The sequence below is a fragment of the Balearica regulorum genome, chromosome 4, assembly GCF_011004875.1.
Source record: "Balearica regulorum gibbericeps isolate bBalReg1 chromosome 4, bBalReg1.pri, whole genome shotgun sequence".
Classification (NCBI taxonomy): domain Eukaryota; kingdom Metazoa; phylum Chordata; class Aves; order Gruiformes; family Gruidae; genus Balearica; species Balearica regulorum.
Window position 1 is genome coordinate 70,439,924 of NC_046187.1, and position 23,697 is coordinate 70,463,620.

Here is a 23,697-nt window from a genome sequence, read left to right on the forward strand (position 1 = left end):
ACAACCTCCCCAGGGATGTGGTGGAGTCCCCATTGCTGAAGGTTTTCAAGACGCAACTGGAAAGGGTGCTAGATAATCTCATCTAGGGTCCCTTTCCCACGAAAGACTGGACCGGGTCATCTTTCGAGGTTCCTTCCAACCTGAGTTGTTCTATCATTCTGTGAATAAATATAGCCCCATATGATGAAAAGTGTGATTCAGAAATTCATTTCTGTTCACCAAGGGGAGAAACTGTAAAATACAGTTGGAGGAAAGCACCAAGGAAAACTTTTCAAGTTCAAAACAACAGAAAGCAAAAGAAACCATTTTGAGGTACTTTCTTAATCTAAATTGGCTTTTAGTTTCACTGGGACTGAACCTGGTAAGTCCTCACATTCCAAGGAAAAAAATACAATTAATCTAAAATTGTAGCCAAGACCTGATGAACACCAGCTACCTTTGCAAGAGCATTAGAAAAATCTTTATCACCTTCTGTCTCAAGAGAAGCAGTTATCTCGTCCCAGAAAAGCCTAGCAAGTTGCTGTGATGTGGAGGCTGGCAGCCCCACTGCACGCCCCACCGCTACACAAGGGAAGGAAACAGGGAGTTTCATCTGGCTGCGGGCTGCTCCAATTGCCAATAATCCTACCGATTCAAGTCTTTAATAACAACCTACTAAGATGACAATTACGTAGGATGCTATTCCTTGACCTATATGCCACTGAAGTGAGACTCAGTCTGTTGGGCCATCATTGACGCAGCCATCCTTGTTCATGGACTCAGCTCGTGACACTACATGTTTTACCACATCCCCTTCTTGCTGTATGTGTGGCTCTGAGGTTGTTTGTTTTCACAGTTATTCCTCCTTAACCACTCAAGCTCCCTTCCACTTCCCCACATGGGATGACCGCTTATATATGGTTTTGTCTATACATTGATGACTGCTGTTCAGCCAGTTGGCATTACGTAGAAGCAGGATAAATTACGCATAGCCAAACCTGGGGGACCACGGGATGCCGGGATGCCTCCCATACGCAGCCAGCAAGGAGGCTGGGTGCTAGTCCCCAATAAGCACACACCCCCCCACCAAACCCACACACACAATTTAAGAAGACAGAACAGACTGTGCCCATCAGATGCTGGGCTTGGCCAGAGAAGGTACGCTGCCCAGTAGCCACCTTACCTGCAACCAGTCCCAATTATCCCTAATTTCTCTCCATTTTCCCACAAATGTGCCTCCCTGACCCACCTTGAATCCTCCTTTCCTCACCTTCGATCCTTCTCCTGGACATCTCCCTTCTCCTGGGCACACAGTTTCTTCACGTGTTCCTTCCACCAGCCCTGGGACTCCCCATGGAGCAGGAGGTGGCGAGTCTCCCTTACTGGTTTGGGGGGTTGTGACACATGGGAGCTCTTTCTACTCTTCCCCACTGCAGACCGTATACCAAAGGAGCACCAGGGCACAATTTGGCTCTGCTCTACTGCCAAAGCATCACACAAAAATATTGGTTTTAATGAGAGAGAAGCCCAACTTTAATTTAATGTGACACACAGAAAGAACAAGTGATCCATGCTACCACAGCACATTTCCAGTGTTTATTTCTAAAACAGAATATAAGCAAAGATAATTCTCCTCTCAGTCCAAATACTCATAAAGTAAATGATGACTCAGATGGTAAATACCCTTTCTATGACAACCCAGTTCTCTCTATCATTTAGAGGGACAGCCTTGCTTTCACCAACTTAAAAAAGGACAATTCTGCTTTGTAAGGAATTAAATCAACAGTTGCTCTAGTATGACTTGTTCTTCTGCACTGCTAAGTACTAGCAGTATCTGTACTTCAAAATCTTTTGTTTTTAACAGTGTTTCTGTAGGAACAGGCTTGAATTTCAAAAAGTTATTTTGCTTTTCTGGGTAGTCTCTTAAAACATGGATATGAATGTAGCACTAAGTAAGCTACCTAAGAAAAACATAGTCTAATGAAGTTAATGTGATCAAGCTGGAAGAAGTGAGTATCAATTTCATATTCAAAGCATGATGTCCAACTCCATGAAAAAACTGATGAAGTCCTCAGGGTCCGAAAAATGATAGGATGCAACTGAATTATCTCAGCAATATAGTTTCTTACATAAGAGCTAGAAAAAGGACACAGTAAGGGCTAACGCGTTAAATAAGCAGAGAACTAGGAGCAATTCCTTAATGCAATCCAATCCTTACATTTGCAATACATTTAGCTCCAACTGTCATTGGGGCTGTGCAAAATGAGACATCTTCTGGAAGTGCTTCTCTCTGCTGATTAACCAACTTGCTTACACAAGCCAGTGAGATATTAGGTGCCAAAAGCATAAATCTCTAAATTAGCCACTGTGACTTGCAGAAACCCTTAATTTGACCTAGCTCCAAACTCAGTCATTCTAACAACATTTTTCATACTGTCAATCACAAATCAGTCCCATCTCTTCAAGCTACTCTATTAGTAAGACTTTCCTGTATCACTAAGCATTAGAAATTCCAGTGCTACCTCAATTTTAATCCCTCTTCTAAAACTGAGCTGAAACAGAGTTGAAAAGTCTGGTCTGAAATTCAGTCTGGAAGATGGGAATGACACGCACTTATGCCCCACGCCACACAGCCTGGTGACCCCCATCACGTCACAGTTTCACCGTCTGACACCACACTGACAACCCAAGGCAGACAAGTTTTAATACCATGCATTGTATCACTGAGTTCATAACAACAATGCTTCTAGACAGCTTTATATTTCCAAAGCTCTATGAGGAAGGCTAACGTGGCATCTTTTCCAACAGCAATTGTAATCGTCAAAGGAACAAATTTTCAGTTCTTCACTCTCTGAAAACATGAGCTTTATACAAATACAGAGATGGGGTAAAACTTCAGTCTTCCCTTGTTTGCTAGGGTGGGAGTCATCTCACCTAACTCCAGACATCCAAAAATTAGGAAAGTAGTTATAGTAGGTTCCCACTATCATAAAAGAGACAAAAACTTCTCACCATGAAGTCCACCAAAGGTTGGCACAGAACATCCTCTGGAAGCGTCTCCTTTCCAATCAATGTTGGACTAGCTCAGGCTAGACACCTAACGTCAAGATACTTAAAGTCGGATGAGATAAATCCAAACCTGAGCATGTAACTGCTCATTCTATTTTCTGTGCTTGTTTAAAATTCTTGTTGGGATTGTGAGTTTATTTCCTATGCAAACCATGTCAGAATCTCCTATATCTCATTGTCACTCAGCTGCCAGCTCTCCCGATCCTCCTAATCAATGCTTCTTGTATTTCCAGTGTGGGAGCCCTGTAAACATGTGAAAATCTTATCCTTCATTAGAAAAAGAAAAATATAGCTTTCTAACCCACACAAAATTATTTGAGAATTGTGTATAATAATTTTAAATAAATACAATGGTTTTAGGAAGTTAGATTTTTCTAACAGTCTGGAGAGGCTGGTAACACTTCAGTAGCAAGTGTCAGTCCATTACTTCAGCAATGCACTGTACCATTTTCTTCCTTTTTGTGCTATTTTCCCCCTTCAAATACCTCTACATAATTATGAACTTTTAATTGTGAATTGTCCCAATTATTGGCTATTTAGTCTTTTTCTAGCCTCTTTCTTTGATTTTCCTCTGCAGACAAGAATCCATTAACAGTCTTTCGTATTTTGGATGCTCATACTAGTAGAGTGTATACTACTAGGAACATCAGCAAAGAATGAAAAATACTAGCACAGTATTTCAGCTGTACTGAAGTCAACTGAAGTACTCCTATGTATAGAGTCAAAGACTTTCATAGATATTTATATTGACGGGTTTGGCAGGTAAAACCACAAACTTTTTGGAAGAAGGATCATAATTTGTATGTCTATATGATGCCAGCTTTTGTTTGCTGAAATGCTACTGCTAATAGCAATGCAAGTTTAATCAGAAGAAAGTTAGTAATTCCCAAACAAAATCACTTAGTGAGAACATTGTGTATGAAACAATGTGCAAATTTATTTTATTCAAAGCAAAGATATATATAAGGGTTTAAGCACTGCTCTTGGGCAAGAATTAACAATATGTGGCATTGTATAATAAAAATGAAACATCTTTAATCTCTACAGCCTTAAAATTAGACAATGGAAGAAGAAAGTCTCTTTCGGAATAGGTATTCCCACAGTGTTACAAACTCTTATTTCCAGAGTCTGATTATGCAAGTTCTGGATATAATCAAATATTAAATACATGTGCAAACTATGTCTTTAATGTGACTCCTATCAAAACTTTACAGTTGGGAGAAAGGGCCCCCTCTTTTAGAGGAAGGTTTGTAAAACAATCAAAAACCTCTGCATATAAACACCTGGGAACTGCTGGCAAACACAGGTACCGACCTGAGGACAGAGAAGAACCACCAAGGGAAAGGCAAAACCCACCAACTACTAATGCCAACGGGAGGAGCAGAGCAACAGGTTCTCTGGAGTGGAGAAACAGCTGAAAGGGGTGATTGCCTCTTGTCCTTTGGCCCTGCTATTCAAAATAAAAATGGCCTTTCTTCATCTTCTTTTCTTAAGAAAATGTAAGTTTGCAAGGCATACCTGCATTTGTTGTCAATTCTTCCTCTTAACTAAAAGAATAAAAAGCGCCAAAAATGCTAGCTAACCATTTGCAAATAAAGGAGCAGTACTGTGTCATTCTATGATTACTACCAATTATCTAAAAACTAAGATTTTTTTTGACAAAATATTCTTTGGTCAAGATGGTGTCATGGAAGTTTTCTACACACATAGTAATAATAATATCTTTATTAATAAATACAGCACTAATACAGTGCCATTCAGTATGGCATTTGAGAAAGCAGCAGAATCTCTGCACCTCTAGTTCAAGAACATTTTTTGCTGTGCTTTACAAATACCTTCTATCAAGCCTCCATTTAACTTTCTTTCCTATTACAGGTCAAATCCATCACCTAATTCACGCCATCAGACCAATTACTGACAGTCTGCTAGCAGGGTTATACCTATACAGATGTAATCAACACTTATTTACAAATTGATTAGGCCAATTCCAGTTGCGAGTTTCACTGAGCAGCGGGGAAGGGTAAAGGAAACTTGCTGTAACCCATCTCTCTGTCCTCCAGATAGGCAGCCGATGTGCCCGACGCTATAGCACTATAACAGCAGTCCCCAAGGATCCTCCAGCAGACTGACAGATTTCCCACTTCCATATTCGGTCTGTTAATAATTACCAGAAAGTGGGGAAAGACAGAAGATAAACTCATTATAATCAACCTGAAAGCTACTGAGACAGAGTTTTTCATTCATTCTCTGGTGGAGGGTGTCCCTGCCCGCAGCGGGGGGGTTGGAATTAGATGATCTTTGAGGTCCCTTCCAACCCAAACCATTCTATGATTCTATGACTCTATGATTCCCTTTTTCAAGCGGTGAGATCACATTTGCACAAAGGTAGAATTATAAGAATCACTTAAAAGTGTATTCTTCTGCTCACACAGTAAGATTCAATTATTTTACCTAAAGCACTGAACCAAAACCTTTCAAACACACTCAGACCTACTCAAAGGCTTTAATGCTTATGTGCTAATCCTAAATTCTGGCATGTATCAATCCATTTATTAGCTGCATGATGAGGTATGGACATAACTAGAAAATGTAATAGAATAATTTTGCTTTTTTAAACTTGAAATTATTCTCATCTTTTAAAAAAACTCCTTTTCTTCAATATATTTTACAATCATTTTACAGACAATTTTATACTAATGAAATTCTCCCTCTCCCACCTAGGAATTCACTATATATTTTACATTCAGTCCACAAGAAAATAACAGTCTCAAGATTCAACTTTAAACCAAGACACTATCTTAAAAATGACAAGTTGGATATTCTACTATGCAGAAAAACTACAGAATATTGGAAATGTATTGTCTTTATTCTCAGGTCAGCTGTACAAGGGATTAAATCTTTTAATTATCTGTCACAGAATGGGAAATAGAAGCCTTGAATCCATTCAGCTGTTCAGTTTATGACCTGGAGAATTAAATCTGACCCCTTACAAAGTACATCTAAGCATCACGCACACCCTGAGACATAGCTATGGTTTTAAAATAGTCATGAAACTCTCAGCTGGTATATCATTATGCTACAGAATAACTGAGTTTCCATCAAAAATGTATCTATATTTTTTGGAGGTGCTGCATGAGACTCCCAAAAGCGTTGCCTTGCTGTCCTGCTCTAGCTTTAAATGTAATTTTAATCATGCCAAAGTCAAGTTTAGCACTCCCACGCGCTATATTTAGAACCACTGAATAATTTGGGTTGGAAGGCACCTCTGGAGGTCATCTAGTCCAGCCTCCTGCTCAGCACAGATCCTGCTAGATCAGGTTGCTCAGGGTCTTGTCCCATCCAGATCTGAAAACCTCCAAGGATGGAAGGCCACCACTTCCCCGGACAACCTGTTCCAGTGCTTTACCACCTTCTTGGGAATTTTGTTTCCGCTTATATTTAATCCGAACTTGCCATGTCGCGAGCTGCCAGGGTGTTGACTCTCGTCCCTTTCCCATGCACCTCTGAGAAGAGTATGGGTCCATCTTCTCCACAGCCCACCAGTAGGGACACGAAGACAGTGATTTTCTCCTTCAGCCTCCTGAAGGAGCCTTGGTCCCGCAGCACCTCCTCATACACCCAGCCTCTGACTGTCCAGGCAGCCCATCATGGACCTGCTCCACTTCATCCAGTGGCAGGACCCTGGCATGACGGCCAGACATGTCTAAAATCCCTCTCTAACATGAACATCATCGCAAGTGAGTGAGGAGACACACTTTAAAGCAAGGTGATTAAAATTAGCCTTCCAAACTCACATTTAGCATCTACCGAAAAGTGACCTGGCGTTCAGTGCTCCTGAACACCTTTAACTCGCAGCATCTTTGCCCATCCAGGTTTTTTTTACAAGGCCACCTTCCATCATAATAGCTTACTACATACCATAAGCAATAAAGCTAAACTTTCTGGATCTGCCATACAGAACTTGGCATGTCCTGGGGGGTCAACATGTCAACATTTCTGATCTGAACGAGTAGCTTTAGACCATCGGTTTCTAACAGAACAGAAGCTAATGTTAGGCATGCTCATGTATAAATGGCTCAATGAATGACATTTTTTTTCCAGATATAAATGTCAGAATAAATTTCTTGTCCCATTGTGCTATCAATCACAATGAATATGCCTATTTCCATTTACACTGCCTGCCTTCAGATTTGCAGCAGCCTGGCCTGAGGACTGACCCTCAGAATTCAGGAGGAATTTCATTACAGTCCTACAAACCAAATATTAGACGTACAATGACCTTGGTGATCCCACCACCAAAAAGTCACAGCAAAGCAGAGAAGCCAAGCTGTCTTTTTAAATCTATACGTACACCAAACATACAAAGAAACCCACCTGGTTTACAAAGCTACACATTTGACATTGCAATTTGCCTTAGAAGTCAGGATTTTGTTGGGACAATAAATACCAATCCCACCTAACCACATATCCTGTGGCTCACGGGCATTTCTGCACCGGTACCCAGTCCAGCCTCTACGCCCTGCACAGGTTCCTTGCAATTTAATGAACGGGCAATGTGACTAACCCTGCTAGTCTGGCTGCATTTTAAATTTTGGCTGACTCTTCAACATGGGAGCTCTGGGAGTTTTGACTGCAATATAAGAAGTATTGTTAAGTCTCACAATTTTATCACAGCCTTGAAAGACTTGACATTTTAAATTAAGTAGGATTACTGGGAGATAAGTGATTATGCAGCAATCTGTTCTTTATATTATTATTTTAATCTGGTTCTAGCTATCATAGTTGCAGAAAAAGGTTAAAGGTTTTTAACATTTTAAAAAGTCTCCTCATCCCCTTCCTGTATGAACAACATAAACACAATCTAAATGGTAAAAAAGAGACTCCAACTTGTATTCTTGGTTTATAAATACAGATGCTACTGCTTGCGATTTCTCCCTTAATTTTCTTGTGTGTGTACGTGGCCTAATTGATAGAGCTCAAGGGTATGTATAAGGTTTTTGCTTCTGCTTATATACTATCTGGTAAACTGATGATATTACAGTAATTTAAAAGAAAAAATAGTATAAGATCATTTAAAGTCCTAGAGATACAGTACAATATCTTGCTTTGGAGCATGAACCCCAATCACGTGAGTGTTGTTGTGAAACCACCTTCCCAGGGTGTTGGGAAGAGCAGGCAAAGCAAGCAGGGCAGTTCCACTCCTGGCGTAGCCCCAATGACAGGGAAAAGTATTAGGGGAAAAAAAAGAAAAAAATACTCCCACAGCAAGTGACATTCCTCTCGGAAACACCAGAAATGGCCCCTTCATTCCACTCACCGATTTTACTGCTGTGGTGGGGGAACTAGGATGGCAGTGACAATGTCCATAGCTGAGCATCTCCTACCAAACCAATGTGGGGCCAAAAGCATCTCACCAACTTGACTGGTACCAAGGGTCCTAAAACCAGCCCCCAGCCCTCCACCACTTGGAGTGAAATCCTGAGCTGCTGGATCCATCCACATAGCTTTTGCCATAATACTTCATTTTCCAGCCCATAGGCAAGTGACAGAGCAGATGTCACTGAAATGACTTAATGCATTAAGCTGTGATTTGTTTAATTCTGATGAGGAAAATGTGTCACACTCCAAATAGTTTAGTATGTTAACATACCACTGCAGCAACCTACAGTAATCTTTTATAATTTTATTCTAGGCCTATTTGATTATTGATCTTATTTTAAATCATAATTAAAAGCTGCTTTCTTGCTTCCTACCTACTTTTTTAAAGTGTACTCTTAACTTCACCTTTAGTTTCCGCAAGCTGAATAAACAGAACTATTATCTCAAATAAACATTTACTGTCCTAGCATAGTTTATCTACAATTCATTTATGTTAAATGACATAAAACAGATGCAAACTTCCCAGAATAACTTAATTTGTTAATAATTTGCAGCACAATAGTTCATAGATGAGGGGGCTCTGGGGGTTCAACTTTAAAGAATAACATTTTAGTATCTATGTTTGCACAAGAAAGCTGATAAAAACTATATTTGGAATTATTGTCTGAGTAATATTATCAATAAACATCTCTGAAATCTACAGTATTCTTATTTGTCTCGAACTTTTTCAAAAAAAGATCCTTCAAATTTTCAATTCTAAGGTAAAGGGCAGCTTTTAATAACGGCAGCATGAAGCTTCATTTCTTATATTAGTACGTAGTTCCTTATGCTTCAGTGGGACTATACATGGACAAAGAGCATATCTAGTCTTAAAAATTATTCATCTCAGAAACATTTAAGGGATCAATTTTAGAATAACTTTTAAAATGTTATGATGAGCACTACAAATGAGGAATTCCAAGCTGTAAACATGAACACTGTCCATTTCAAACTAAAGGTGCAATATAATGCCTACTAAATTTAACTCTTCTGTGGATTTGCATCAGATGTTGCAGAGCTTTATTAGCTTGACAAACTATAAGCATGTATTAGGAAAATTAATCCTCTTGCATGTAGCTGCACTCCTTTGATAAGTCAGCATCCTTAGCGTTAGCACTTCTGATTTCTTGAGGCTCTCTGGGCACGCGTAAGACAAATTTAACTTGCCAGCGCCTTACCCCGATGCTCTGCCACGGCGCGTTTTGACAGGCATTCCCTACGGGGGCTGCGGGTTTCAGGGCTGGCTGCCCTTTCATCAGTGGCTTCATGTCAACAGCTCAGAAAATAACCCTCATGAATTTCTTAAAATAAACTATACATTCAAACAAATTTTGGAGTACACTTTCCAAGATACAGCTTCTGAAACATGCGCTTCTGTGGTTTGAAGCCCTATTAAAGCCCATTTTTGTATGATTTCCTGCAAAGAAATGCCTGTCTGCGTTTTTCTTTACACCAGGTCCATACAACTTGGTGGTCAAACAACCACTCCTCACCACCAAGATTGCAACGACCCGTAAGCACGACAGGTGCAGGTACAACCCGTTGTGAGCTACCTCTGGCCAAGTGTTGGAAAAAGGCTTCAAACAACGCAACAGCTGAAATGTATTTGTTCATCAAAGCAGATCTTCATAACCACCCTGTGCTGGTGCTGTGCTGGTCCCCAGTGGACACCCCGGGGTGTAACCTGTCTGTCCCACATCTCATTCAAATGGTTCTCATTATGCAGATGCTCCTTCCCCCAGTATTAAATTATACCAGTGGTTATACTCTTCTGGAATGATGAAATGATCAAAACCTGATGACAAACACATGAATACAGGAACTTGATGCTGCCACAGTTATTTAGAGAGTGCTAGGGGACAATCAGTGTGGTGCGTTTTGGTCAGATTTTTCTTGAAATGAACTTGGTTGTTTCAATGTATTTTAGACAGAAGTGCTATGTGTGGCTTGGAGTAGGTCCACTTTACCTAGACAAATGTACCCAGTAAACAAGCCCTCAGGACTGGAATAACCTTCACCCCAATAACTAAGCTTTCAAGTCACCGGGGGATACAAAAGCTGACGCGCGTCATTGGTCTGATCTGGAATGGATCACAAGAATTTTCCAAGTTACCTGTTGTATTCATATGATCATGACTGATGAAAGCTGCAGAAATTTAAAAACTGGAAAGCTGCCTACGCGGCTGGGAAAAAGAGATGGGCGAGCAGAGAGAAAAGTAGGGGCTTTTCCGCATTTCCGCACTTATCTCTAACACTGGCCTTTGGGGAAATATTAACTTAAGCCTGCCTCTAAAGGAAAAGCTGTATGCTATCTCTTTGCTGCATTACGCCACCTTTAAAGAGCTTTAAACAACTGGCAAGTGACAGTGGCAGCTGCTGGCAGGGGTCTGCTGGGACAGGCGTCACTGTGGGCTGCACAGATTCCTTGGTGGGGCTGCACGCTTGCAGCTCGGGTGCCAGTATGTGCAGCCTTTTCCTACCATGCAAAAAAACCCCAAAAGCCCCACACAGAAAACCTTTTCCAGGGTTAGGTCCTTGTGGGATTTTTTTTTTTTTTTTTTTTAAGTTTTTTACATGTGCAGTCTTATCTGGTGGGTGACATCAGTTGAAGTCTTGATTTCTTTTTGGAATGAAATCTACTTGTGGATACAAGGATGACCCAGCAATCTGCGCTCGCAGCCCAGAAAGTCAATCCTATCCTGGGCTGCATCAAAAGAAGGGGGAACTGGCGGGTCAAGGGAGGTGATTCCCCCTCTCTGCTCCGCTCTTGTGAGACCCCACCTGGAGTGCTGCATCCAGCTCTGGGGGCCCCAACATAAGCATGACATGGAGCTGTTGGAGCGAGTCCAGAGGAGGACAACAAAGCTGATCAGAGGGCTGGAGCACCTCTCCTGTGAGGACAGGCTGAGAGAGTTGGGGTGGTTCAGCCTGGAGAAAAGAAGGCTCCAGGGAGATCTAATTGCGGCTTACCAGTACCTGAAGGGGCCTACAGGAAAGATGGTGAGGGACTGTTTATCAGGGAGTTGAGTGACAGGACAAGGGGTGATGGGTTTAAACTAAAAGAGGGTAGATTTAGATTAGATGTTAGGAAGAAATTCTTTACTGTTAGGGTGGTGAGGCACTGGAACAGGTTGCCCAGAGAAGCTGTGGATCCCCCCTCCCTGGAAGTGTTCAAGGCCAGGTTGGATGGGGCTTTGGGCAACCTGGTCTAGTGGAGGGTGTCCCTGCCCACAGCAGGGGGGTTGGAACTAGATGATCTTTGAGGTCCCTTCCAACCCAAACCATTCTATGACTCTATGATGATTCTAGGATACAAACCAAAGAGAAACAAGAAGTAAGAGGAAGGGATATCTAGGCAGCCTGGGGCATAGAGTTAACAGTAGGAAACTGGCTTTGTTGCAGTTGGTTTTTATATGCCCAGCTCTTCCCTCCCTCTTTCCCTCCTTCAGCTGTTGGATAAGCTAAGGACCAGATTTTATTTTTCAAAACTTACTGGAAGATGGCAAACAAATTAAGCATTCATCTCCCTTTCTTACTTCTGTAGACAAATGTCAGCCACTCATGCCAATGCCAAAACCAACCCAAAAATGTATTAAGCTTTACACCTCTGAAGTCAGAGTGACCTAACGGATGCAACAGTTAATTCAGACTTTGGTATTTCAAATTCTTTTCCTCTTGACTAATCCTACCAAACACAAGTCACGAATCTGTTCTTAGTTCCCATATGTGCACAAATGAATTTACTTCTCTTCCGAGAGCTCTGCAGTCAATTGGTGAAAAGTACTATTAAACAGCTAAATATATTTATAAAAACACACAGCACCAACAGTACTATAATGAAATTCTACCAAAAGGAAACATTGACATCAGAGAACATAAATGTAAAGATCCTACCAAAACATGGAGTTCTTGCAAAATATAGCAGGAGTTTCCTAAAGAATTGATGCCATCTTTCAGCCCGGGACTAAAAATAGTACGGCTGTTTATAAAGTACACAATGCCAGCGACAGCATCTCCTCCCCAAAATTTACAAATAACAAAAACTGCAGTCAAATGAAATACAGGGAATATTAATATAACAGCAATTACCCTATTAATTACATTATTTGTATTTAAAAGTTTTCCAATTTTTTATTGCATTAATAACTTCTTCAGGGCATGACATTTTAGGGTGCTTACACAGAAGTATGCAACAAAATGTCTAAATAAATTGATAAAACGAGACTTCAGCACTGAGAGCGAGATGCAATGGTCTTCTCAGAAGCAGCAGAAGAGATTGCAGGCTAGAGACCAAAAGGAGTGAAACACATAGGGCCACTTATTTATGGGTTAGTACAACAGCTCTCCTGGATGCACCAGCTCTTACTGCCCCTCCAGTCCTCCCTCCCTATTGCTCAAGTGCTATACATAGCTGTCAAGTTGAAATGCCAAATAGCCTGTGACCAATATAGGTTCTTTGGTAACTGTTAATTCTTCATAGTCCAATAATACCAATGCAATAGAAATACTTTCCATACTATAATTTTTTTTCCAATAGCATAATTACCATAATTTCCCTAGAAAATTCACAGGGGCTACCTGTTAAACTTTAGTTCTTTGCCTTCGAGCACACCAGTCATCACCTCCCTTCCAGATCCACAGCAGAGTCACAGGGCAGACTGAGTAGGAAGTTTGCTTTAACACGTCAAGATTTGCTGTTCACCCACTGCTAAGGTCTCTGTAAGCAGCACTGGATGCACAACTCCTTAAAATACATCCACAGGCTGACTTACAGAAAATAGGTTCACTTAGAGAAAAATAGAAATTATTTTTTTTAAATCAAACATAAACCAGTACAGCATTTTCAGCAGAGTAATTAGTACACAAATGGACTATCAGGAGAAGTGATGTTTGTTATCTTTTGCTGTCTTGAGGGAAGACAGCTCTGCTTTTGCAAACAACTCAGTATTGGGATATGTGAGTGGAAACAACCAGTTATACAGAGAAGTAGTAGAAGATTAGACGGTTTAGCAACAGAATTTCACCTATAATCTAGACAATGTCATAAAAACAGTTTACACAAGTAATTAGGATTAAAGATGAATTTCAGAACTAAAATGGGTGAGCTGTTTTACGTTCACAGTGCAAACAGCTATACTGAAAGCATACATCACTCTATTAAATACATCATTCCAGCACCTAGGAAACACATGTATGAGATCAAAATTACCAGGACTGAAGCTGGGACTGCCTCCAATATATAGCATTCCTATATATTTCCAAAAATATTAAGTACCTTTGTATTTAGAAAGGCTCCGAGAAACTGCCTTTTTCTAATTCATAACAGGACGGGTAAATCAAGGAGTATCCAACCAACGTTATGGCAGTTTCTGACAGCTTTAGCTTAACAGCCAGGCTTCTTCTGCCAACTTCAATTTGCAGCTCGTGCTGTTTGCTGCTTTCTTAAATAGGCACGACTATGGCATGCTTCTAGATCTATGTAGACCTTATGTGCTTCAGAGACGAGATGCAGAAAGCCCAGCCAAGCATTTCTTCAGAGCTGGCAGCATCACCCTAACATCAGTCTCATATTCTTCACGGGACACAGACCGTGTTGTTCCCACAGAAAATCAGCCTTGACCTTGGAAAAAGCTCAGGCATATCACAAGTTAAAATTAGAGATCTATCAAAAGAAACATGAAATGGCTGCCTATCACTTCAGCAGTTTTCCTGAAAACGTGGCATATCACTTCAGTCCAGAAAGATTATTTAATGCCAAAGTTTAGAAATAATGAGAGTCAAGAGTCTTCAACACAACCTAGGTCTTAGTCTTAGGTCAAATCCAATCAATAATATAGACATAATCAAATCTACAGCATTGTAACTGGGTAGCTCTATTAAGATATCAATCTCTATTAAGATATAAATAGACGTTTATTGTTACGCTGGCTTTCTACAGACAATGAAATTTAGGGCACACTACCAAAAATGAGCTAAAATTCAGCATTTGAGGTGAGGCATCACTTCGTATCATCTTGAAAAACATTCAAGACCAAGATGGCCACAACCAGCCACTGCTACTAGTGGTTCCCAGGTCAGGACGATGGGCACAGCTGGACACAGGCTACTGGGCCTCACAGACATTTAATCTGAGCTGCTACAGACAGCGTTATGATCTTAAATAACGACAAGAATAAACATGGCACACAGCAAACTGAAACACAAATGCTTAGTACTAAAGGTCTTACAGTTCATAAGGACAGAAGCCTTAAAGAAGATGCTGGAAAAGCTTTGGTTGTTCTCACAGCCGACAGCACATTAAGACAGTCTCTGAGATGCTTGTTATCTTAACTTTGTACCATGAAAAGCCGTAGCTATCAGAATAAAGATGTTAAAATGTTTACATGTAATTCTGTACTAAGGCACATACATAAATGCCCTGGTTTCAGAGTGACAAAACACTCAGCAGTTCACAGTGATTTCACCCATGGGCGATGGATGCTTAGCGCTTCCCAAAGTCCCAGCAGTGATGGAGAAGCCAGATGTTCACACCAAACTCTCCGTCCCAATCAAGGAGGGACTCCGCAGCTGCAGATACATAACCCGTGGGAGATGTCTGCATCTTTTAGACAACTGTTCAACAGATCTGTGGTACATTAAACCCTGTTTCTCCACAGAGCCTGGTGCAGGAGAGCTTACAAATGTTCATACATGAAGATGACACTAGTTTTTCTCCAATTTTCCAAGGCAGGAATGAGCCATCAAAACATGGCCAGGAAGACTTGGTTGGTAAATGGTCATACAAAACATCTGACATTAATCTACCTGTAGATCTCTGTAGCAGCTCAACGGGAGCTCTGCAGCCACGCTTCACATACCCACAGAAAATGTTGGACCAGATGCCCAGAGGTCCAACTCACAGCAGGGCAATCTTCAAAGTTAGGTCAGGTTGCTCAGGCATTTGCCAATTAAATTTTGAAAATTTCTGAGGCTGGAGATGTCCCTGGGCACCCTCTCCCAGGGTTCAGGCACTCTCACTGTGATTTTTCTGTTGCTTACAACCAGCGGGCATTTCCCTTGCTACGCCTCCTGACTGTTGCCTCTCACCCTTTTTCCACACACCTGTGAGAGGAGCTTGGCTCCATCTTCCCTCTACCAACCCATCAGGGGGTTGAAGACCACGATTCCATTCCCTTGGCCTTCTCTTCTCCAGGTGGAACAAAAGCAGACCTCTCCACATCTCCCTGCACGCCACACGCTCAGGGATGCACGCAGCAGCTCCTCTCATCACGCTCGCTGCACGAACCCTGGTAGGATTTGGGGCTGGACTCTGTTGTCCAAGCGGGTGGGAAGGCTGTACCTAAACGTACAGGCACACTTCTGTCGCTGCTCCGAAGCCAACGGCGGAGCGCAGGGTTTCCTTTAGCCTGAGCGGGGCAGGAGCCGCTGAGCACACCGAGGCTCAGACCGCAAGCAGAAACCCTACAACTGGCACGCTCTGAGCCTGACTTACAGCCAGGTTAACAGACAGCAGAACGGAGAGCATATGTGCGAGTCGCAGGGGTGAGGTGCTGGAGTCACTGCCAGACACTCGCTACAACTCGCGGTGCAGACGTACGCAGCCCCAGCTGCTCCCGAGTGCCTTGTATCCCAATTACGGGATTTGGCTGCAAACCCTTTGCCATTCCCGTCTTCCCGTCACCAAGGATAAGAGTGGCAACGGTTTCCTTCGGTCTCTGTGCCCTACACAATATGCAGCCTTAAAGATCAGATCCTCTGTATCTGTGTTGCATCTAAAAGTGTAACCTAGCGATTGCTTTAGTGCTGCTGGTATTGCAAAGACAAAAGAAACACCGGAGCAAGGCAAAGCCTCCAAGGCTCTGTAAAGCCAAACTTGTCAGCTGAACTCTATCAAAAATCCTCACCGGTCTGTTACAAGGCAAAGAACAGAATCAGCTGTTTGACTTGCAGATCCCAGCTAAGTTTGCGATACTGAGAACGTCAACAGGAAAAGAGAGGTAAAGAATTTGTAAACAGAGCAAAGCAAACGAAAGTAACCGAGATGAAAATAAAGATGAAACTGTAACAGTATTTTTCATGACTTCTGGAGCATTCACATCCTTTTAAACAGCAATATTTGCAGTAATCCGGGATTTATAAACGGACCTCAGTAAACTCTCTTGACAGAGGTAAAAACAAGACAAGCAAAAACTGAAGTGGTCTGTGATGAAGAACTCCCCATGTTAATCACCGCATATACGGCTGCCTCTTCATTTAGTGCCCCTTAGCGCTGCTCTGCAGGGAAGATCCCAGTGCACATTTAGACATCAACTAGTAAACTGCCTTAGGTATGACTTCTGAAATTCCCAGCTATCCATGAATCCTCAAGTCACATACCTGTGAGAAGAAGGAGGTATGTGACCTGTTTTCTAAAGTGACAAAAGCTCTTGCATGACAGGTTCTGTGGCTGCTTCTTCAGATGATACGTATCAAACTTGAACTCCATATGTTGAAATCCTTGGTGAAGTAGAAGAACAGTGTCACAGGGATTCAATTTTACTTTGTCATCCTCTGAAACAGACTTGAAGGAACATAACTACTGTACACTTAGTGCTCCACATTTATACTATATCCAGTTATTTCACTCCATAAACCAGTATGGGTGAGGAATTATTTTTTTTTTCCTCCTGAAGCTGAAATGAACTTGGCAAGAGGGAAGAGAAAGAATGTGGGACAATCACATTTCATCCTCTTCTAAAGTATCAGAGACATGAAATGATAAAAGAGGTATGCAAAAACTTCCAAGGCACTGGATGCTGTATTTGTGAGCAGCTACTATACAGTAACAGCCGAGATACCACACTTGTTTCTCACCTCCACCATGAGGAGCAAATGCAATCTGTTATTGCTTTACGATGACAGTGTTACTTAATTCTAAAAATAACAGCTTCACAATAGCAAAAAGAAAAATCCATATTATAAGAACATTAAAGCCTTTTTAAAATATCACTAATGATATCTTACAATTCAGGAGTGTTTATTTTCATGGCCAACTGCATTCAGACTTGGTTTTCCTTCACCTACAGATCAGGCGACTTCTCCTATAGGATCAGAAGAATCTCCAAAATGGAATTATTGATCAATTTGATTAATGCCAGTTGAAGAAGGATTTCTTCAGAAAAAGGGAGAAAAAAGGGAGAAAAATGGCTCCTAAAGCAGACCAAAATATTCACTGGAATTTATATTCCTCTCACATTCCCTGTCTGAAATGGAAAAAATAACTAACCATGCTTCGTGTAAAACAATATCCCATCTAGATTTCAGAGCATGAATAACAACTAATAAGCTGTGAAAAAAACCAGTCCAACATTTCAGATGATAACAGTTAAGGACCTTGACACACTGCTAATGGATCTTGACACGGGGAATAATCTAAATTCAGAAATATTTGCCTTAAGGTTGTGTTCAAGGATGCAGACAGCGAGCCAGCAAATTGTCCAATAATCCCAAAGGCCCATCCGCTGCCCTGCTTGTGCGGAGACACAGTTCTGCCGGCTGTGCCTGCTCCAGAGCTCTGCTTCCAAAAGCCCCAAGCAGCAGAGCCCATTTCCACACCAGTATGTTTAATTCATTCTTGTGAGTGCTGGATGCTCCGTTTGAGAGCCCAAGGTCCAAAGGTGAGTTAATGGCACCAGCAGTCCTCCAGCAGGACTGGAAAACGCAGCGGTGAGCCCAAAGTTAACAATAGTCGAGAGATGTTTTTGCAACACTAAAAATCTGGATTTTGGGGGTCTGCGGAACATAGAGGGGGAATGATTTGACAAATTAGGCAAAACTAAAATCAGGGTTTCCTCACTTATTGAATGTTGACCAACCCATTGCATAGATGAAGGTAAGAGAAGGAAAAGGTTACCTCCATAGACATGCTTTAACTCATTTGTCAATTTTCTTTACATTTCTTAGCCCTCTATGTTTTTATGACAAAGTTGATCATTGGGCATTAAGTACATAAGCCATTAATGTCCTGAAAAGCAAAACCTGAAAGTTTAGTGACTTTAACACTGTATTGAAACGGCAGCCCGATGTGTACAGATACCAGCCACGGAGGATGCTCGTTACTGTACAGATGCTGCACTGCAAACAGGTGAACTGGCAAGAAACAGAACTCACTCAGAAAGACAAATATCTGGGGTTTTAATGCAGAACGAGCCCTTTTTCCAGAGATGTGCTGCAGCGCTGGGGCAACACGTGAAGGCTTGTGGCAGCCAGGATGTCCTGGAGTCAGGAGTTACCAGCTGATTGAGGTACTATCACCTGATAATCTCTTTTGACCTATTTCATCCTCTTGTAACCATGCCGTATGTTCTTACAATCCAAGAACATGATGCCATTTAACAGATGTCATACACTGAGCTGAAATCCTTTTCTAGAGAGCTGCAAAAAAGAATCTTCAACCAAAAACCTTAAAGAACCCTAAGATAAGGCTTCCTATTTTTTACAATCTAAGAAGTTCTATCCATTCTATGCAATTCCACTTCAGGGAAGAAAATACCGTCAGGAAATGGTGTGTCATTGCTTATTTTTTCAGGGAAACACAGCTAAAATGGCAATGAAATGAAGCAGTTCTGCTCGATTACAAAACTTGGAGGATTGCACGTTATCATCTTCACACATTCATTAGCTGGAGAACTCCAAAGCAAGTCGACCTCTTGCTGCTCCTATGTTGTAATTCAGTGCTCTCTTCTACAAGTGCTCAAAATGAAAGTAAAACACTGTAGCTATAAAATATACTACAGTCTGAAACAGTCGTACTATTGTCTCCAGAGAGGATTGCTATCGGCATATTTGCATGTGAACTTTGAATAGAAATTAAGCATCTCCCAAGCAGAGCAGGACCCTGCGTGACCAACCTGCGAAACCTCTTTTGTAACCAGAATCACCATGATCCTGCTCCGTTTGGGCTGTGACACTCCATTAGCTGTTCTCTGATCCACGCAATCAAATTTTCCCTCTAATAGAATAGTTTAAAGACTAAATAGCCGTGTGAATTTGTGTCATGACATTTAATTTAATCTAATCTAATTCACCTAGTATGTAATTAGCTCTGCGATTCCTTTCTTTTGCACTTAAATAATAGACACCACGTTACCCTATTTCTGGGAATTCATTGGGAACCTAATTTTCTCAATCTCAAATTTTTAACCTGCTCTGCTCTTCTTGCTATGATTTCAAGATGGCAAAGAACTGAAATATTATAATTGTATTATAAACTCTAAAAAATACATCTAGATTCCTGAAAGCACAGCCATGCCATGTAAACCTCCTAGGTATAAAAAGCAGTGAATGGACTCTTAGAAATAGTTTCAGCCAAGATCAACGGTAAGTATATGGAGGAAAATCATGTGTGGAAAAATCTAATTACAACATATGTAATAATGTATTTGAGCTGTGTTTTACTATGCCACATGATCATATGGTTTCTAGAATGAGAACTATACCATGAGTCTGGAGCCCATTAATACAGAATGATGTTTCAAAGTAGGTATTATCAGGCCACTTTAAATGATACTGTCTGTATCTATATGTTACAAACCTAATTGTGTTTACCAAATAGACACATTTCTGTAAGTGAAGCCAAATCTTATGGTGAAGATGGCAAGGCAGGGTCGCAGGGTTGCCTGAAACCCTCCTGCTACTGATAGCCAATGATGTGTTGCATCAGCACAAGAGGGGACATGGACCGAGCGAAGGTTTCTGGAGGAACAAGCACAGATCCACAACAGTTTATTCCATCTCAAGAGTAATGGGAAGAGCGGGGATTTCTCCTGGATCACCAAACAGTGCAGCAAGTCCTTGAACCTTATGCGGGGCTGATTTTAATACCCCATTGCACCCTTGTTTTCTCGGCAGAACCACAAACATCTTTCTGTTACAGTAAACACCAAACTTTGAATTACAGCCTTTCCACAGTAATTTTGGTGTAAATCTTTTGGAAAGTGATTTTAGTCAAATTGTGGCATTAAAATTTGCTGTACAATACTTGCCCCATTGATGTAAATGGAAAATTTCCATTGATTTTGCAGAGTAGGTGTGGGTTTCTCACATTTAATTTATCATAAACATTGATTGTAAATTGTTTACATAGTCCAGATAGACATGCCAAATTAAAATTTGGAAACATCAAAGCTAAACCTATACCGAAAATTGATACTCCTAAAACTGCCAGTTATACTTTCAAATGAGAGCTAAGAACTCTCAGGGGTTTTTTTCCACTCTCTTTTTTTCCCAGGATGTTATTTTTATCTTGGCACTGTTCATTTTTGCTATTTCATTTACACCACGTTTGGTGCAATTACTGAGATAGAATTGTGTCAAGTCTCCTCTGCACTAGACTGCTATGCACTAACTTTTCTACTGAGTTTATAACTTTACAGTCTATTTAACTGGCATTTGGCATTTTAAATACTATAGGGATACAACTTTGGACTTTACTACTCCCTCTGCCAGCCTCAGTTCGATCACTACAGAAGTTAAACGTTTCACAGTCTTTCCTATTCTTCAGTTCAAAATTACAGAGGGGTAACCGAGGATAGGATTCTGTGCTGGAGTTTAATCATCTCCAATGCAGATGTCACCATCTGCGTTAACCATCTCGATTCCCTTCAGAGACAGAGCACAGACTCAGGATTTCTAGCGCATGATTCAACTCGCCCTGCAACACCCACTCGCTCTGCTCTCACCTGCACCCCCGGACACCGGCCTTGGCCTGGGCACTTCCCCAGAGAGGACCGGCACGCTGGCAGCGCATGTTTCATCCACAGACCACGCGGGAACGTGGGTGACGGGCACACATGGAAACATCGACACCTTCATCAGACATGAGAAAATGCCAAACCAGGTGTTTAGCTGAAGTCTCTGGCAGGTGCCTGACCTCAGGTCTCGCACTGTTCTAACAGGGAGCTCCTTTGCCTCTTTGTTTGCACTAGGCTCTCATTTGGCTCGCTGTGAGGATGTGATATGATTAAGCATGTTGACATACAGAGTCACCACGTAATTGTAGCTGTTCAACGTCTCCCTGTTGTTGTGGCAGAGGGTATATTTAGCAGCTACAGTTACCCTCAGAAACAAAATACACGATCAACTCTCAAAGCCTCCCCCTTTCCCCTACGCACAACCCTGTATTTGCCTTAAAGACTGTAATATTCTGCGATCGGCTGTGCTCTGAAGTAACCACCCCCCGCCGCCACACAACGCAGATGAATGCTGAATTGCTGGAAAACACGATTCCAAGTCAGTTCTCAAATTCTGCATGTATCACAGGATAAATTACTTTTCTATTGCCCTAAGCAACTGGATCTCTCCAGGTGGCAATCCTAGCTAGGGCTCCACGAAACCTCCGTGACTTTCACCACCTCTACCACCACTGTATCTCGGCCAGCAGAAAAGGCCGAGCTTTTAACCTAAATACCCCCGTCTGAGAAACGGCGTGCGCCCACCCCCGGGACGCCGGCGGGGGGGGGGGGGGGGGGCAGCACCCCGCCAGCCGCCCTCACCCATATGCCGCCTGCGGGGCCGGGCCGGGCCGGGCCGTGGGGGCCCGGCGGTGGGGGTACACAGCCCGGGGGCGCCTCCCGCTGCGGCCGGCCAGGCCCATCCCGCGGGGTCCCCGCCGGGGGTGCGGACGACGGCGGGGGCGGCACGGCCGGAGCATCGCACGGGGTCCCGCCGCCCCGGCACCGCGGCGGCAGCTGCAGCTCCTCCCGCCCGGCAGCGCCCGCGGCTGCGGCAGCGACAGCTCCCCTCCGAGATACGCACACATGCATAGACACGTATTTTCTGCCGTTAGCAATTTTCAGCCGGCTCCCCCTGCCCGCATCGCAACGTGACGTGACGGACCCCAGCGGGACAGCGGCAACGTCCCCTTCCAAAATACAAGAAGGGGGGGGGAGCTCGGCTGCCCCCCGCGCCCGCCTACCTGTGCCGGTGCTCATGGCGCGCAGGAGGGGCCGCGCCCGCCGCCGCTCCCGCCGCCGCCCGTCACCGCGCCCCCGCGGGCGGCACCATCCCCGCCCGCCGCCGCGCAGCCCAGAGCGGGGCAGGCGGCGCCGCGCTCCGCCCCCGCCGGCAGGTGCCGCGCACCCACAGCCCCGGCTCGGCTCGGCGCGGCGCGGCGCGGCGCGGCGGGCACCTTGGGAAGTGTAGGCAGCTCCGCGCCGCCCCGCGCCGCCGCCCGCGGACTACATCCCCCTCCGTGCCTTGCTGCGGACCGTGGGAGGCTCCGGCCCCGCCGCTTCTGCGGGCAGAGCTGCTGCAGCCCGCTTACCCCCCCCCCCCCGCACACCCTCCCCCGCCGCAGCAGCAGCAACTTCCCCTCTCACCCGCTCGCCCACCAGCTCTCCATCCAGCCCCCCTGTGCTCTGTGGGTGAGGTCTGCATTTTCCTGCCCTACTTGTGCGCGGTTCGTGTGATGCCCGAGCGAAGCACATTGGCGCACAGGTGCTTTAGCATGTCCCCAAAACGGGCAGGGAATGACGATGAGGGTGTTGGCGTTGTTCCTCGGCTCAGCCTTGCCTCCCGGCAGCGCTGCACCGCACAGATGTTTGGCAGCAAGTCTAGTTGTTCGGGGGGAAGGTAGGGCTTTCTGGAGCAGGTGAACTCTCACTGATCCTTCATATTTGAGAGTACAAGGACACAGAATGTCTTATTAAAGCCAGCTTATTCAGTATTTCACCAATCTGAAAAATCTGCTATAGTTCTGGAAGAAAAAAATGTTTTAAAAACCCCAAACCACCTGTTTTAACAAACCCAGAAGGAGCCACAGCTGTAGTTACATAAGCGTGTTGTATTGCACAGCTCCTCTGGTGCCAAGTTCAGACTGGGCTCTGCGCAGCTTGGAGTTACAGTCACGGCATGAGGAAACAGGGGTGTGAAGACTCGCTTTGCATTTGTATCAGCCTGCTTATCATGCTCTTTTCCACCAACAGTTATCTAAAGTTAAAAGTTAACTAATAGTTGTAACCATAAAATCCTACACAGCTTTCCCATCCTACACCAGTAACTGAAGTGAGATGAGCTCTGTTGCAGTGCTTACGTGTCAGGATTCCATAGGGAATCGTGATCCTCAGCTCTGTGTACGAACAGCAGTACAGTATGGCTCTCATGTCATTTGACTGATGCAAACCGAGAGCCCCGGGAGATAATTGCTGCCCTTGGGATGAATGTGGAGCTGCCTTCAGAGCTGCCGTACAGGAT

General features: G+C 43.2%; 1 protein-coding gene across 10 annotated transcripts in view; it reads right to left on the reverse strand.

Annotated features, from left to right (window-relative positions):
- The window catches only part of ABLIM2 (actin binding LIM protein family member 2), a 341,805-nt gene that overhangs the window by 121,196 nt on the left and 196,912 nt on the right, over nucleotides 1-23,697 (reverse strand). For 6 of the 10 annotated variants that reach the window (XM_075752584.1, XM_075752582.1, XM_075752581.1 and 3 more), the window contains exon 1: nucleotides 22,824-22,910. In XM_075752584.1, coding sequence (XP_075608699.1) covers nucleotides 22,824-22,881 — 58 coding nt within the window. In that variant the 5' untranslated portion in view covers nucleotides 22,882-22,910. Of the gene's footprint in view, nucleotides 1-22,420; nucleotides 22,612-22,823 lie in introns of those variants that run through there. The other 4 variants (XM_075752585.1, XM_075752580.1, XM_075752577.1 and 1 more) reach the window with 1 other exon arrangement.